Here is a 17,973-nt window from a genome sequence, read left to right on the forward strand (position 1 = left end):
AACACTAAATCGTGTATACGTGTATATTACTTTTACTTATTATTTTTTCCCATAATCTTTGTCAAGAATGTTAATATGTTCATATTTATTCACCCTTCTTATCTTCCCTAAGCACAGTTAGGGGTGCTGTCAGGGTTGTACCTTGTTTTCTTCCCTGGTCTGTTGCGAGTGAGTGAGTGAGAGAGTTTAGTTTTACGCCGCACTCAGCAATATTCCAGCTATATGGCGGCGGTCTGTAAATTATCGAGTCGGGACAAGACAATCCAGTGAACAACAGCATGAGCATCAACCTGCGTAACTGGGAACCGATGACATGTGTCAACCCAGTCAGCGAGCCTGACCACCCGATCCCGTTAGTCGCCTCTCACGACAAGCATGGGTTTACTGGAGATCAATATTCTAACCCGGACCTTCACGGGTTGGTCTGCTGTTGGGAGGGGAGGGATGACCCTGCAAGTCTCCACTTCACCTGTAGAGTGGATTCTCTTTCCAAATCTTGTCCCTGATAAATGAACCCGTGAAGATCCGGACTAGAATTAGTCTTCAGCAACCCATCCTTGTCGTAAGAGGCGACTAACAGGATCGGGCGGTCAGACTCATGTCGGACACATGTCATCGTGTCCCAATTGCGTAGATCGATGCTCCATTATATACAGACCGCCGCCATGTAGCTGGAATATTGCTGAGTGCGGCGTAACACTAAACTCACTCACCCAACTAAAAACATCCATACAACAGTCATTCAATATTTATTCAAAAATTAAAGTATATAAAAATAACAAGATTAAAGGTCATGTTAAATCCACGAATATTGAGTGGTGACTGTATTCTCTTCCCACAGAAGTTACTTGTCATATTTTCCTACGAACCTCTGTTCTAATACGGCCATATTTCCCGGTTCTCGTAAAATCCTCTAGCAGCAAAAAATCGCAACACGAACTATCTCCCTTCTTTCTATCCAATCAGAACAGGTGTTACATCGACTTAGATCCAACTTGATTGATACAAGCAAATGTGGGGCCACAAATATCTCTCCTCTGCCGGGGACTGGTGTTGATGTGACACACAAGACATTTAATGGCTAGCTTGTCCGTTGTCAACGAGGGCGATGGAGACGCCATTGATGCGCCATTACATGACTGAGTTCTGTCTAGGAGAAAAGTTTGCACATCGCGCAGGGGAAGAGGTTCTAGTTTTCCCGAAGCAAACGGAAATTACCGAGGCCTTGTGAATGATCAATTTTGAAACAACGTCGCTGATTGCACAACTAAATCTGATTACAACCAATATCGAATCCTGGAACACTCTCACAATGAAAGGGCCGTATTAGAACAGAGGTTCGTCGGAAGATATGACAAGTAACCTCTGTGGGAAGAGAATGTGGTGACTGCAGTTTGTAGATATTGTGACTATCTTGGAACGTTCTACAAAGAGCTCTGCAGCTTCCTCTTCATGAGCACATGTGTGAGGAACCATTCATTCCCGCCTTTATAGCCGAATACTTCTGAACAGAACATGAAGAACAGTCTCCAGTTGAACAGTTGCTGTTCGGCATCCTCGCCATATGATTGGCGGAGAATGCGCATGACGTTCTCTTTATTCTTGTCTGTCCGCTGGAGCCACGCTTCAAGGGTCTTAGTGTAATGCGTTCCATTGACCACCCACTGGTTGACCACTGTGACGTCATTCTGCAGGCAGAAATTGAGTGAGTGAGTAACAAAGGAGGCAGCTATAAAGTCATTTAAAACAAACGCATATAAACCAATTAAATCTCAACTGATTACAGCCTGGTCGCATGGCAGCAGTAACGCTGTGCAACGTGACCAACAAAAAGTCTGACTTTTTCACGTAAATTGTGTAAGTGAAGGCTACTTCCGGTAGAGCATGCGCAGGTTCTTTATGAAAACATCCGATGTCATCATCCCTTTTCAGTGACCAAGTCATGATTTCGACCACTATTTTGCCCTTTACGTCCACAATTATCAGTTTGGGGCAATAATCGAGTCATATGTTCTCTGGTGTTTATGTTAATATATGAGAAGAAAGTACACGGAAAATACATCGACTGTGCGTGCAAAGTGTCACGAACTATATATTCCATGATACCGTCGAAGGTACAATGCCTTAAAGTCTACTTTACTAGGTCGGTGGAATTAAAATGTAACTTCAGCTTACAGACAATTCTCGTTTAAGTTTTTAATTGACTTGACAGGCCAGTGAAATGGGTAATGCATTCAAAAGATATTCAAAGAATATTTGATAAACTATCGATCAATGACGGTACTGGATAATCCAGTGTATTACATACCAACGCTATCAAGATACACACACGGGTTACATTCCCAACCATAGCATCACTGAGAGACCGATTCCAGTGATCCATCACTAAAATTTGTCATCCAAACACGAGAGAGAGAGAGAGAGAGAGAGAGAGAGAGAGAGAGAGAGAGAGAGAGAGAGAGAGAGAGAGAGAGAGAGAGAGAGAGAGAGAGAGAGAGAGAGAGAGAGAGAGAGAGAGAGAGAGAGAGAGAGAGAGAGAGAGAAAAAAAGAAGTGTGTGCACGTTTGTGATATGACAGATAGAGATGCTTCGGTCACTTCTGAAACTTACAAAGTTGTGATGGCGAATACGTCCTGAGTATTGACCATAGCTGACTGGAGATACGCATAATAGGTAATCGATAATGACACAGATACATTAGACAATGGAAAATCTGATGGTAATAGAATCACCTTGTCACCTTGAGCAGTCTGGCAGGCCAGGAATCCACCAGAAGCATCTGGGTTTTTTTCACTGAAGAATTACAACGCAAATGCTCAAACCGTTTGGTAAACATATAAGCCTATAACGATGCAACCTCCTTTTCACTAAGGATTCTCACCTGGAAGTAGAGGAACAGGTCACGTGACGGCATGGTACCACCCGAGAAAAAGTTCTTGGCCATCCACTCTGTGTTAGAGCCATTGCTGGTGTCGAAGGCGTAGGGGTGATCCCTGTGGCAGAAGACTTGGACAAACAGGTAACCTGAGGGCTTCAGCCAAGACGACACGCGTTGGAACAGAACTCCGTAGTTCTTCATGTGCTGTAAGAATTGGGGGAGTGCATTACCGAGCGTCGTTGTATGTCGGCAATAATACTTTTAATAAACACGTCTAAACATGTGGTCTGAAAAGTCTGGACCAGACAATCCCCAGATTGACATGAGCATCGATCAATATACTCTGACATGAATCAAGCATGTCAGCGAGCGAGACTCGATGATTTCCGGATCATAGTCAAATACTTGGAGGGAGTGAGTTTAGTTTTACGCCGCTTTTTGCAATATTCCAGCAATATCACGGCGGGGGAAACCAGAAATGGGCTTCACACACTGTACCCACATGGGGAATCGAACCCGAGTTTTCGGCGTGACGAGCGACCGCTTTAACCACTAGGCTACCCCACCGCCCCTCAATACTTGAACAACTAAGACACGCATACCACAACACCCCAAACACAGTTTCCTATGTCAAGAAACACATTTCGTGACCAAATCGTTCTTCAGTTTAGAAACACATAAGTAGATATAAATTTCATTCTACAGCACAGACAATAGAAACTATGCTAAAACAACGCTATAATTAGCTAAAACAAAAGCCCATATCCCACATCCCACCAAAAACAAATCCCACATTTAATGCTAGAATTAGCAAAAACGGAGAGAGTACATTAACTTTGAATACCCAACATACCAATTGTTGTGACTCACTCTGAGTAAACCGTAATTCAAACATAGTGGAAAAAACATTCATAAAATTAATAACTTACTCGTTCAAATCATTCATTACCTTCTTAATGAAGGAGGCATTGTGTATCAATAAGCTTAATGAACCTGAGATGAGGGATTACTAGCTAAGTACTGTTGTGTGTGACTATTTTGAGTATCGGATGTGGGATGTGGGATTTATGCTCATTTGTTGCTTTCTTTTTGCTAATTCTAGCATTAAATGTGGGATTTTTGGGGTGTGGGATGTGGGACGTGGGATGTGGGCTTTTGTTTTAGCTAATTATAGCATTGCTTTAGCATAGTTGTAGCATAGTTTCTATTGTCTGTGCTGTAGAATGAAATTTATATCTACTCACATACTACAAACATTCCACAGATTATTTTCGTACCTCAAACATCTCTATGGAAACAATCCTGTCGTATTTCTTGGAGGTCATGTATTCATTAGCGTCTGCTGTGATGACCTCCAGTCTGTTTCTGTACCCTCTGTTCCGCACGTGCAGTGATCAGCGCCCTCTGGGTATTCGAGTTGGAAACACACGTGACCTTGCACCGAGGGAACTTCTCGCACACGAACAGGCCGAATGATCCCCAGCCACATCCAAGGTCCTGGTGTAAGATTTCAGGCAGTGAGTGAGTGAGTGGAGTTTAATGCCGTTTTGAACCGTTCTCCACGGCCTGTCAGCTTAGCGTTAAAAACAGATGTGATGCATGAACCAAACGTTTACACCATAGCTGAAAGTAGCAGCAGTGTATCGTATCAACAAACCAAGTATTTTAATCAGGTCAAAACAGGGAATGAACATGTATTGGATTCTGTCACGACTCAGGGACGTAAAGCAGGGGTGGAAATAACTTTAAAATTGCTAGTGTACTCCGGTACAGTGACACATGTAAAGTCACTTGCCCTGATTATTTTCCCACTATACCAACTTTTCTTGCTGATTTTTTAAGTAAACAACATAATAAACATTGGAAAGTCAACTGGACACCGGTACAGTGTGATATACAAATTTGCTTGCCCGACAGAAAAAAACACTGGACTCGGACGTCGGGCAATGGGTTATTTCCACCCCTGGTAAAGTCGAGGGGTGAATTCATGCTAATAATACGACTTGGCAACCCAAACCTAACAAACAATACTGCTACTATTTCGGAACACTCAGTTAACCCAGTTGTTATGATGCTTCCTTAATAGATAAAAGGTGCGACATTACTTTATCAGGCGTCCCCATCCTCGTACTTTAACTATCATGGTCCAGGGTACTTTATTACGCTATACATGGGGGTAGAGCGAAGTGTTTTTCTTAAATTACATTGTTGACTCCAACACCTCCAAATACAAGTGACTATAAATACCGTTTTATATGGAACTCAGGTGGAGACTGTGGATTACCGTTGTGGACCTTGGAAGACAATTGCAGTTATTCCATCACAACCACACTGACCCAGTAACAGAGGAAACGTGTAATATTTTTGACAACCTAAGTTGGGTAAACAACTGATGTTTTACCATAACTGTCTGTCCATCTTCAATCTTCGCCCGTTCACAGTACAAGGCCAGGGATGCTTCCTCAGCTTAAAATATAGTTCAGACAATACAAACATAATGGGAAATTCCTTTTAAAGTAATTTACTTTAATGTTTGATACACATATTTTTGTGAATGTGTTAAGTGACCCATTCGTTATGTGGCTATGTTATCGCCAACGCATCTTTAAGATTAATGCACTTATATATATATATATCAGTTTAGCTCACGGGTGGCCAAGGGGAGGTAAGTCCAAAAGGTTAATTCATTCATTAGTCGTGGAAGTTGGAACACTATCATTCTCTTGTGCGGTACTCAGCCCAGAAAAGGTAATTAGAACAACTTAAAAAGACACAGTGCCCTTCCCTTCAGACCAGATCCATTCCACTTACCTTGCTCGAGCGATGAGACTCCTTCCGGCCAGTAGCAGCTGCTGTACTTCAGTCGTGGACCCAAAGACTGGACATGGAAACAGAGACTACAGTAAATCTGGGATGGTCCGCAACCTCGACCCATGCTTATCGTAAGAGGCGACTAACGGGATGATCGGGTGGCCAGGCTCACTAACTTGTGACACGTGTCACCGTATCCCAAATGAGTCGATGCTCATGCTGTTGATCACTGGATTTTCTGGTCCAGAGTCGATTATTTACACACCACTGCCATATACAGCTGGGGAATTGCTGAGTGTGTTGTTAACATTAGCAACAAAATCAACAGGTTTAATGATATCATTCTCGTGGTTCTATAGGATGTGTCCAGAAACTGAATCTGTACACCTAATTGTTGGTTGCTGAAGATGCATTCATCGGGATTCCACCAATATTCCGGACCAGACAAACCAGTGACTGATGTTATGAACAACTTCTAACGCAATCTGGGCATACATTCAACCAAGTCATACAGCTTTCCGACCCAATGTATTTACCGCTTTCACGTCATTCACAGTCGCTAGGGACCTCTCTTGTCCGGAATCCCCACGTTCGGACATAAAGACCTTGACAAATAGTCCGGTTCCATAGAATTTAAAAAAGCCCACACAATCAGAATCATTTTAATAAATATCTTATGTTGTACGTTCAAAGGGCATTGTTCCCTAAATATAGACGAAATCATTGTCCATATAAATATGTCAAACACCGTTTTGTAAAGTTGAAGGGATCCAGCATTAAATCAAACTTTTTCAGTTGTTGCATTTCGAAAAAATAGAACAAAATAACACACAAAATGAAATGAAGAACTTAGAGTAGTATTGTATGGAATTGTCCACCTCGTTTTCTAAAAACAAAAGACCTAGGCTCTCACCGCAAGGAAGAATTCAGTGGGAACCTCATAGTGTTGTTCATTAGCTTTGTCTGTTTCTATGGCAACAGCTGATTTCCGGAGACGCTCAATGAAGCGTTTCTTGAAAAACATTTGGCGTTCAACATCACCTCCACACTCCAACTTCTCAATCCAAGCGCTGAGGCTCCCGCGAACACCTGACAGTGGGCAGAGTTAATTTATCAGTGTGATTATCGAAAACAAACCCAGGACTAAATACCGTAATGCATGAAGGCGGCGATTTAACATTACGTAACATGATTTTTACTTAATGTTTTAACAAATATCTTAGAAAAATCACAAAAAAACATGATCTTCCTAAAGCACACCGACACATGCCTCTGTGAAACTTTATTGTTGCTTAGATTGTTAATTATGTAACGAATATTACAGAATACAAGATATGATTTTGAACCATATGAACGTGTGGTTGCCATCTGGTGAAAGGTTTAGTCTTATTTGTTATATTTTGATATAATTACACAATACTAAGTATATGGGGAACGAAAAATCAACAACTTATTATTTCTTTTTAAATGTTTACCATTTTTAAAACATTTCCATTATTGTTTCAACATCATGGTCATATTTTCAAATTATGTTCATCCATGCAAAGAGAAATAAAATCATAGAAAGGGACGTAACTCGTATGGCACCAGAAACTCCAACAAACAACAATGCAAATCTTGCCTAACTGAATTACCATAGGCGGATCCAGAAGGGGTGGGTGGGTGCGCACCCCTTTCTTGTCCTTGAAAATTATATGAACGGTGCAGGTACTAGGGCTTCCACGGGTACTCGAGTACTCGAGGACGAGTCGGGTTTAGCTGGACTCGAGTCCATTTTCTAGGACTCGAGGACTCGAAAAGAGGAGATAACTCGAATTATTGGGTTACGTTGAGAGATAGTCTGTCTGCCATGTGTTAAGCATGAGCGGCCGTTAACGTCTGATATTAGATAAGATATAACTTTATTATCCCGAAGGAAATCTTATACATCCAAACTGTCTCAAAATGAATATGTACACAGTTCACAAAAATATACACAATAATTACATGCACAAAACGAAAGCTATTTAAAATAAAACTGACATGATATAATTCAATTAACCATCAAGGCAAAGAGGCTGAATAATTCTAGTTGTAATCACATGATGACAATTCAAAATATTTGTTGCATTCACGAATACTTGATAGTATGAAAGACTGTCGAGCTCTGTTCTGAGGGAAGGTAATCGACAGCAGCGTCCAGAAAGAAGTAGTTCAAAATTGTGAGATAAATGAGTTAACTATCAAATCTAATTTTAATTGCCTTTTTGACAGTCTGGCGCTCATAGATAAAGGGAATATACTCGAAAGACACTCAAGCAATTTTGCTGGCAGTATTAACCATTTTGAAAAATTTGTTTTTGTTGCGATCAGACAGAACCCCATACCAACATAGAAAATTGTAGCTCAACACACTTTGAATAAAGGTTTGATAAAAAACTGTCATTACGATAATAATGTTCAGAATGAGAAATTAGGCCAGTAACAGTGGCGTCATCTGCGAATTTCACAGTAAACAAGTCATTTATTGACAAGTAACAATCATTGGTATACAAAACGAAAAGTACGGATGAAGGAACAGCCCTGTGGAGCTCCAGTAGACGTTGGGAGAAAAGTAAATTGATAGCTATTGGCACTGACATACTGAGTTCTATGTACCCTGAATTCTTTAACCCATCTGATAATGTTTTTATTAACGCCTAGATTAAATAGTTTACCCCTCATAAGGTGTGTCTGTATGGTATTAGTTGTTACAAGTCAGCAGATGAGAGTAAATATTATGCATCGTGTGAGATTTCACTTCTTAAAATGATTAGGTAACTATCTTAATAGACATGGAAAACGTACGATAAAAAATCAAATGTATGGGCGTATCTTGATCTGGACAGTGAAAAGAGAAAAATAACCAAATGCCGCCTGTGCGGTATATCAATGGGTTATGCAGGCAGTACAACCAGTACGATGATAAAATACAACATTTGGCAAGTAAACATCCAAATACTGATTCTGACCAACAGGAAATGTTAGTCACACGACGATATAGTCGGAATGATGTAAGTGTTCACTTTGTGACGGAACACGTGATGCCGGTTACGTTATCGTTTGCTTGAAAGGTATGAATTTCGAGTACTCGGGTCCGAGTCGAGTCTCGCCCCTCGAGTACTCGAGCCCAAGAAAATGGACTCGTTGAAGCCCTAGCAGGTACTAAAGCGCTTTTGATAAAGAAAGTTTGAGACTCCCATCTCACTGTGGCTCGTTTTCACAGTTTTTGTTTCTATATAAACTACATATATTCAGAGACTAAGCGTTAGTCTATTTTTCGCCATGTGTTAGTTTTCTTACCGTTTCGCAGAACATCATCGCTGGCCATTCTGTAAGTTAGGGTCACTTCGACGGCTGGGTCAAAGTCTACCGCGGAACTAAGCTGGTTCCCGGCTCCCTTTGCGCGCGCTAACGTTCGACAAAGCTAGTATATTGCGATATGCGAGACGGGGCCCAGCTTACCGCGGAACGGACCAAAGTTTAAATGGAGTTACCTCCCATGGAAGATAAGCGGGGCCATTGAGTGACACCCGCTAAAAAAAACCCAATATGTCCACCACAGTAGTTTAAGATCCCTACATTGTTGCAAAACAACAGATTCAAAGTGGAATGAATATTTGCAATAAAATTAATAAAAGGTTAGGGATCTGAGGAAAAATAAGGAACGTCAACTTTTTTTAAAATGGTAGAAAAGCCACATGTGTTAAGAAATGTAAAATTAACAGCAAATCCATCAAAGTTAAATTAACCATACTGTGTATATTGGAATTGATTCTTCAAAACATCTCTCTCTCTTTTTTCTCTCTCTCGCTCTCTCTCTCTCTCAGTCTCTCTCTCTGACCTGTCACCCTAATATATAACAGTCGTGCAACCGAATAGCATGTGTGTCTCACTCCTGCACTGTGTACGTCTCCCCTCCCCCCCCCTCTCTCTCCCCCTGAACTATCTGAGCCGAACTGTGCCTCACCCTATGATTTTGCGCCCATTTAATTTCAATAGATGACACCTTCTGTCACAAGTGTTGATAAATGTGCACTTTTCATTCAAAATGCTTTAGTTGTGGCGGACTGTGTAGAACCTTTGTCTATAATAATAATAATAATTTAGCTCACCCGACCCATGTGGACTGTGTCAGGAACTGTGGCTGTCATGTCAACTTCCCATGTAGGAATCGGGTGCTCAGGCTCACTGACTTAGTTGGTGTTGGTGGTGGTGGTGGAATTGGGTTTAACACCGTGCTTGAGAATATTTCGCTTATATGACGACGTGCATGCGTGTGTATGTGTATGTGCGGCTGCTTGTACTAGCCCAGACTTAAACTGGTTTTATAGTGCTAGCCCACTGAGATACCATGCCGCAGTGAAGCATGAATACCCCACTCAGACACATTATACTGACTCCGAGCCGACCAGTCCTTGTGTTACCCATTAATGCCGAGCGCCAGGCGGGGACCAACAAGTACTATATTTTAACGTCTATTGGTATGACGTGGTCGGGGATCGAACCCGCGACCTTCCGCACTCCGGGCGGACGCTCTAACCACTACACCACGGAGGCGGTCGACTTAGTTGGACTCATATTGCCTGGTACGCTGTTCATATTATCAACCACTGGTTTGGTTTGAATTACTAGTAACTGGAACATTGCTGAGTGCACAGACAAGCAATTACAAAACGGCATCGCAGGTGAGACTGTCAGTATTGAGTCCGCAGAATAATAGCAAATCAATTACACATACTTTTGGTAAGAACTGATTCTCTGTTTAACCCATCATTAAACTGTAAACATTAGTAAGATAGATGCAGGTTGGGGTTGGGCTGGGAGTGTCAGAGGCAACGAACTAGAAGTGTCTTGTTTAGCACCCATGGGGTCTCTAGGCGGGATACATTGTACGTCACCTAATAATTTCACATAGGGCTTCAACGAGTCCATTTTCTTGGGCTCGAGTACTCGAGGGGCGAGACTCGACTCGGACCCGAGTACTCGAAATTCATACCTTTCAAGCAAACGATAACGTAACCGGCATCACGTGTTCCGTCACAAAGTGAACACTTACATCATTCCGACTATATCGTCGTGTGACTAACATTTCCTGTTGGTCAGAATCAGTATTTGGATGTTTACTTGCCAAATGTTGTATTTTATCATCGTACTGGTTGTACTGCCTGCATAACCCATTGATATACCGCACAGGCGGCATTTGGTTATTTTTCTCTTTTCACTGTCCAGATCAAGATACGCCCATACATTTGATTTTTTATCGTACGTTTTCCATGTCTATTAAGATAGTTACCTAATCATTTTAAGAAGTGAAATCTCACACGATGCATAATATTTACTCTCATCTGCTGACTTGTAACAACTAATACCATACAGACACACCTTATGAGGGGTAAACTATTTAATCTAGGCGTTAATAAAAACATTATCAGATGGGTTAAAGAATTCAGGGTACATAGAACTCAGTATGTCAGTGCCAATAGCTATCAATTTACTTTTCTCCCAACGTCTACTGGAGCTCCACAGGGCTGTTCCTTCATCCGTACTTTTCGTTTTGTATACCAATGATTGTTACTTGTCAATAAATGACTTGTTTACTGTGAAATTCGCAGATGACGCCACTGTTACTGGCCTAATTTCTCATTCTGAACATTATTATCGTAATGACAGTTTTTTTATCAAACCTTTATTCAAAGTGTGTTGAGCTACAATTTTCTATGTTGGTATGGGGTTCTGTCTGATCGCAACAAAAACAAATTTTTCAAAATGGTTAATACTGCCAGCAAAATTGCTTGAGTGTCTTTCGAGTATATTCCCTTTATCTATGAGCGCCAGACTGTCAAAAAGGCAATTAAAATTAGATTTGATAGTTAACTCATTTATCTCACAATTTTGAACTACTTCTTTCTGGACGCTGCTGTCGATTACCTTCCCTCAGAACAGAGCTCGACAGTCTTTCATACTATCAAGTATTCGTGAATGCAACAAATATTTTGAATTGTCATCATGTGATTACAACTAGAATTATTCAGCCTCTTTGCCTTGATGGTTAATTGAATTATATCATGTCAGTTTTATTTTAAATAGCTTTCGTTTTGTGCATGTAATTATTGTGTATATTTTTGTGAACTGTGTACATATTCATTTTGAGACAGTTTGGATGTATAAGATTTCCTTCGGGGATAATAAAGTTATATCTTATCTAATATCAGACGTTAACGGCCGCTCATGCTTAACACATGGCAGACAGACTATCTCTCAACGTAACCCAATAATTCGAGTTATCTCCTCTTTTCGAGTCCTCGAGTCCTAGAAAATGGACTCGAGTCCAGCTAAACCCGACTCGTCCTCGAGTACTCGAGTACCCGTGGAAGCCCTAATTTCACATCGGTCTGACTGTTTAAACAACATCACAGTTAAAATCTGGTATTGTTTTCATTCATAATTAGTTATCGGAATGTTTCGTTTTCTTTCCTAAACATGTCTGTACAAAATTAGCCAGGGGAGCTATAGGGTAAAACTGTTTGTGTTTATGCAAACAATCTAACGCTGAAACGCGTTGCTTCATGTTTTGTTGTCTATTCTGCCTGAAGGTGTCACGCAATACACATAAATTTAGCATAACATGTTTGGACTGCTTTTAATCATACTAAATCTCAACACTCTAGTCGGTATATTTCCTATCGACTCGACCTGAACGGGAACATACAAAGGTTAGCGTAGGTCTCAGTCAAACGAGTGCCCTCGTTTTGTTTACCGACAACCCAGTCACGTGATTGTAATATACAAATGATTGACAGTTAGGCCGCATCCCGCCCTTCCTGTACTTCAGCAAATATGTAACTTTAATGTCGCACCAATATGTAAACAATGGTCATATTCTATTACAAAACCTTACAGAGGAAAATCACGGGTGTGTTTTCACAATCAGTGTGACGTCACCTGTTATGTTAATATTGTGACACTTTGTCACCCGTTGAAATTGATATATTTTGATGCACCTCGGTGTAATATTCCATTGATGTTTGGACCTTATGATTATGAATGGATAGGTTATTTGCGAACATGATTCACAGATGTTGAAATAAAACCTGTCAGTTACGCTGATGTTTCAGATAACAAGTAGACCTGTGACCATTCATGTCATTCTTGGATACGGACGAATGTTGATAACTGATGATAATACTGGGAGCGTGTGTAACAAGGTCACCGTTATTTCATGTTACCAGTTGATAACCTGGGGCGGTGCGGTAGTCTAGTGGTTAAAGTGTTGGCTCGTCACGCCGAAGACCCGGGTTCGAATACCTACATGGGTACAATGTGTGAAGCCCATTTCTGGTGTTCCCCGCCGTGATGTTGCTGGAATATTGCTAAAAGCGGCGTAAAACCAAACTCAGTCAGTCAGTCAGTTGATAACCTAATGGAGTCAAATCAGACACAAATCCTAGCCCACCATGCAGGGCCCACTCGCACTAACCGATCTTAGCGCTAACTGATCGTATTTCCCATACTCCAACATAGGCTTAGGACGGTCTAAGCGGGATCGGGTGGTCAGGCTCGCTGGCTTGGTTGACACATGTCATCGGTTCCCATTTGCGTAGATCGATGCTCATGCTATTGATCACTGGATTGTCTGGTCCAGACTCGATTATTTACAGACCGCCGCCATATGGCTGGAATATTGCTGAGTGCGGTGTAAAACTAAACTCACTCACTCACTAAGACGGTCATAGCGGGATCGGGTGGTCAGGCTCGCTGGTTTGATTGACACATGTCATCGGTTCCCAATTGCGCAGATCGATGCTCATGCTGTTGATCACTGGATTGTCTGGTCCAGACTCGATTATTTACAGACCGCCGCCATACGGCTGGAATATTGCTGAGTGCGGCGTAAAACTAAACTCACTCACTCACTAAAACGGTCTTAGTGCTCAGATCGTTTTGTGCAAGTAGGCCCTGTACAATACGATCTCAGCATTACGCAACCCCTTATTTCAACCGTCTCAAAGCTACCTTCGTTTTCGCGAGTGGGAGTAAGGGAATTACAAACCTCCAATGAAAACTAATTGTGAGAACCCTTTCAGGTTGTTAGACTGTTTCGTTGACTGAAAATAATCACAATTGACATATTAATATAATCTATCATGCAAAATAGGGTAACTCTTATGTTTGATTACCCGTGAAGATCCGGGTTAGAATTGATCTTCAGTAACCTAAGCTAATAATCTTTATTATTATTATTATTATTATTATTATTGTCGTAAGAGGCGGGATCAGGATAGCTTACTTGGTTGACACATGTCATCGTATCCCAATTGCGTATATTGATGTTCATGCTGTTGATCACTTGATTGTCTGATCTAGCGTCGATTATTTCCAGACCGCCGCCATATAGCTGGAATATTGCTGAGTGCGGCGTAAAACTAAACTCACTCACTTATGTTTGATAAGGGAAAGACATGAAACAAACAAGTAGCTTGACACGAGTATCATAGTTTTGTTTTTTAAGCTTAAGATACTTGCAGTGTTTCGGCGTACGGTGTTTCGGCAGTAACGTTCCATAATGTGTGTAATCGAATTTTCAAGTGTATATTTTATTTGCTCTGCAGTTGTTGTTTTTTTCACTGCTCTTACCTGTCTGTTGTGTTCAGACCTCGCGGTTCTTTGTTAGCGAGCTGATACAAGAGTAAGGAAACAGTTTGTTATCAGATAATGTCAGTAAGTACAGGGTCAAGGCCATCATTACCCAATCCACACGTTCTTGGAAACGCAGTCATTGAGCGGATTGCATGCAAGTAGCAAAGTGAAATACTGTTTCATAACATCAGTGAGTGAGTGAGTAAGTGAGTTTAGTTTTACGCCCCTTTAGCAATATTCCAGCTATATCATGGCGGGGGACACCAGAAATAGGCTTCACACATTGCACCCATGTATAGGAATTCAAACCTGGGCGAACGCTTTAACCACTAGGGTATCTCACTGCCCCTCATAACATCAGAGACATGTATCTTTTTATGACTTAATCTAATGTATAATGTCTTGTTTAATATAGGTGGTTGTGGCTGATATTCTGAAACCAAATGAGTTGAAACTGGAACCTGGCCACACAGTTTATAATAACGTTCACCCGTGAAGATCTTCACTAACCCATGCTTGTCGTAAGATCCCACAAACGGGATCGGGTGGTGAGGTTCGCTCACCTGGTGACACATGTCATCATATCCCAATTGCGTAGATTGATGCTCATGCTGTTGATCACTGGATTGTCTGGTCCAGACTCGATTATTTACATACCGCCGCCATATAGCTGGAATATTGCTGTGGCGTAAAACTAAACTCACTCACTCACTATAATAACGTACCCTATATACGTAAACTACGTTTATGACGAACTGGAAAGGTCCACTAATTTTAGTCTGTTAAAATTGTAGTTTCTTGTATGTCATTGTCTAAAATATACAGCAAATAGTCGGGTAAAAACAGTTCGTTATATCCGCTAGTTCGTTATATCAGCTAGTTCGTTATAAACGTGTTCGTTATAAAGTAGTTTACTGTAGACAGCAAGAAACGTCGCCACTCATGATCGCATCTCTCGGACGATGTTCCACTGTTCCCAGACGGTAGGTCGCTGTTCACTGTGTGGTTCAACATTTTCACACACAAGAAAACGAACCACGAACTCGCGGGATCAACAGGGGAGGTAACTCGTCCTTCCATAAATTGTGCTCTGGCCTTATTTTTTTGTATTGAGCATCGTGTCATTCATTATTTTCCTGAATCGCAAAGACGAAAAAGGATCTAGGTTGTATTTGAGTCTAATATTAGTACTAGCAACAAAGATATTTCCTTTCGTGAGAAATATCTACCATAATCTGTCGATTGTACGATTCCGACTGCCATGATAATATGCTTATGAATCACTATCAAATAGTGATGGTATCAGGTGTTGGTGAAAATGTGGGCGTGTCATATCCCTCTACGTGCATCTGTCACAAACACATTCAAAGGCATGTCAGTTATCTAAACATCACATTAACATATGGCACAGCTCACAATAGGAGATTGCATGGGGCTTCATTTTTACGTCGTATTTGGAAAGTCCCTCCGTATGTCAACCATTAAACCTGTCTGAGGGGTTGTAATGTTAATCATTCAACTTCTGGGCAAGAGTCGAAAATATCACGCTTCGTAAAAAATAATGCAATTCTCGCTAAATAACTTTCGCTATTGACAAGGTGACCTTGAAAGCAAACTAAATAAAACTTCAAACCTTTAAATGATAATGTCAGCCCAACATTTCATTCACCGACATTACATAAAATTAGAACACCACTTTGTTAAAGATTATGTTGTAAATGTGTAATGTTATCCGATACGCCCAAGAATGACTTCTTTGTTTTTGTGGTCGGTTTGCCAAACTGGCGGGAATGACGTCATCGCTAGACCGGATAAGACCAGCGATTGCCGTGTCATTGTGACACAAAGTAAACAACAATTTTTAAACAAATGCTGAGCTTTGCCCAACGACCAGCAACAATCCCCGGTACTCAAGCGAGCTATAGCGATTCTGTTAAAAGCAACGCCTACTGAAAGGTGCAGCACAATAAACGAGTGATATTTTAGGAATACACAATGCCATGATTGATATTTTTTGTGGGTAAGGGAGTGTAGCCTTCTTCCTTTGTTCTTTGGGGTAAAAAAAATAATAATGTTTGTGTCATTCTAACTCAGTCTGCACTATCTTTGATGTATGTAATGACATGAACCGGAAATGTTTCAAACCTCGTGGTTCTCCGAAACAAGAGTTAGGCAACTTTTTCCTATAGGATTAAGTATATGATTAAGGCTACTATTACCCAATCCACACGTCCTTGGAAACGCTGTAATTATAATCGTCCCCATTACAATCGACACCGCCTCAGCCCATTGCCATTTAAGCCATCTTATATTTAGACTCACAGTTGCAGAACCCTCAGAGCGAAACGTGTGATTTATGAAGCATAGATTAGGGATTGGGGATTTATTGTTGTTAGAATGGAGATATCGCACTATTAAGTTGCAAGCTAGTCACACAGGGGATGTTATTCCACCTGCATACAATATAGTGTTTAATGTGTCATTTCATCATGCAGTCTACACGATGTATGCTCCCTATTTTGCATACAATGGGATGTCAGCCTGCATGATCTGTACTATGTATTCTTATACAATGTGACCTTAAGTCTGTATCATCTATACTATCTATTCCACGTACAATGTCATCACAACCTTTTCTGATCTATCGTATTTATTCTAATACAATGGGATGCTAAGCCCATATGACCTGTGTTATTCATTCGAATACAACGTCACCTTAAGCCAAAATTATCAACCATTTTGCGTGCAATGTGATCCTAACTCTACATGATCTATACAAGATAGTATAATCCATTGTTTTGTACAGTTTGTTAACTTATGTTATTCATTCCAATGCAATGTGACGTTGGTTAGTTTGTTTGTTGTTTGTTATAAATAATCGAGTCTGGATCAGACAATCCAGTGATCAACAGTATGAGCATCGATCTACACATCTGGGGTTCAATGACATGTGTCAACCAAGCCAGCGAGCAATGTAGTGTCCGCATGATCTATGCTAAACATTCTAACACAATGTGGTGTTGAGTCAATATTATATTTGATATATATTCTAATACAATACGATGATAAGTGTATCTGATATGTGACATATATTCTAAAGCAATGTGATGTTACGTCAATACGATATTTGATACATATATTTCAATATAATGTTATGTTCAGTCTATATAATCACTGCCACCTTTCTAACCAATTATTCCATAGTTCGCCGTTAACATTTTACACTGAGGATTTTATGCACTTTAAGTATATGATGTTCTTACTGTCGACTTCGTAAAATCTGATTTAAAGGTTTTGTTGGTTCTGAAATCTTTATACTGCAACTTCAGTGCTTTCCGGCGTTCAAAAGAAGGGATATTAACATCCACGAGGTATTTCATGGCTGCTCTGTGCCGCCAACGGTCTTTCATAACTCAAGCGCACATTTCTTTTCAACTGTGGCTATGAACACATCTCACCTCCACTTGAGGTCTCATAAACTGCTAAATGCAAGACTGGTAATACTGTAAGCATACAACGACATACTGACGGTGGTTGAGTGTAAGACGGACTCGGTTACAGGTGTTCCCGATCTACGAGGAACAAGAACCCCAGTCTTCACCCCGTTCCCGTGCTGGTAACAGTAA

At 40.8% G+C, this 17,973-nt stretch overlaps 1 protein-coding gene across 1 annotated transcript; it reads right to left on the minus strand.

Moving 5' to 3' along the window:
- Nucleotides 1-1,152: 1,152 nt before the first annotated feature.
- Nucleotides 1,153-9,167, minus strand: LOC124276699 ((S)-coclaurine N-methyltransferase-like). The gene is given in 8 exon segments (XM_046712670.1): nt 1,153-1,688; nt 2,882-3,082; nt 4,156-4,252; nt 4,254-4,375; nt 5,280-5,344; nt 5,690-5,756; nt 6,603-6,778; nt 9,011-9,167. Coding segments are annotated over 8 exon segments (1,020 nt in total). The 5' UTR covers nt 9,039-9,167; the 3' UTR covers nt 1,153-1,424.
- Nucleotides 9,168-17,973: the final 8,806 nt, after the last annotated feature.

This window comes from Haliotis rubra, unplaced genomic scaffold, assembly GCF_003918875.1.
Source record: "Haliotis rubra isolate DU_JTF1 unplaced genomic scaffold, ASM391887v1 Scf1, whole genome shotgun sequence".
Classification (NCBI taxonomy): Eukaryota; Metazoa; Mollusca; class Gastropoda; order Lepetellida; family Haliotidae; genus Haliotis; species Haliotis rubra.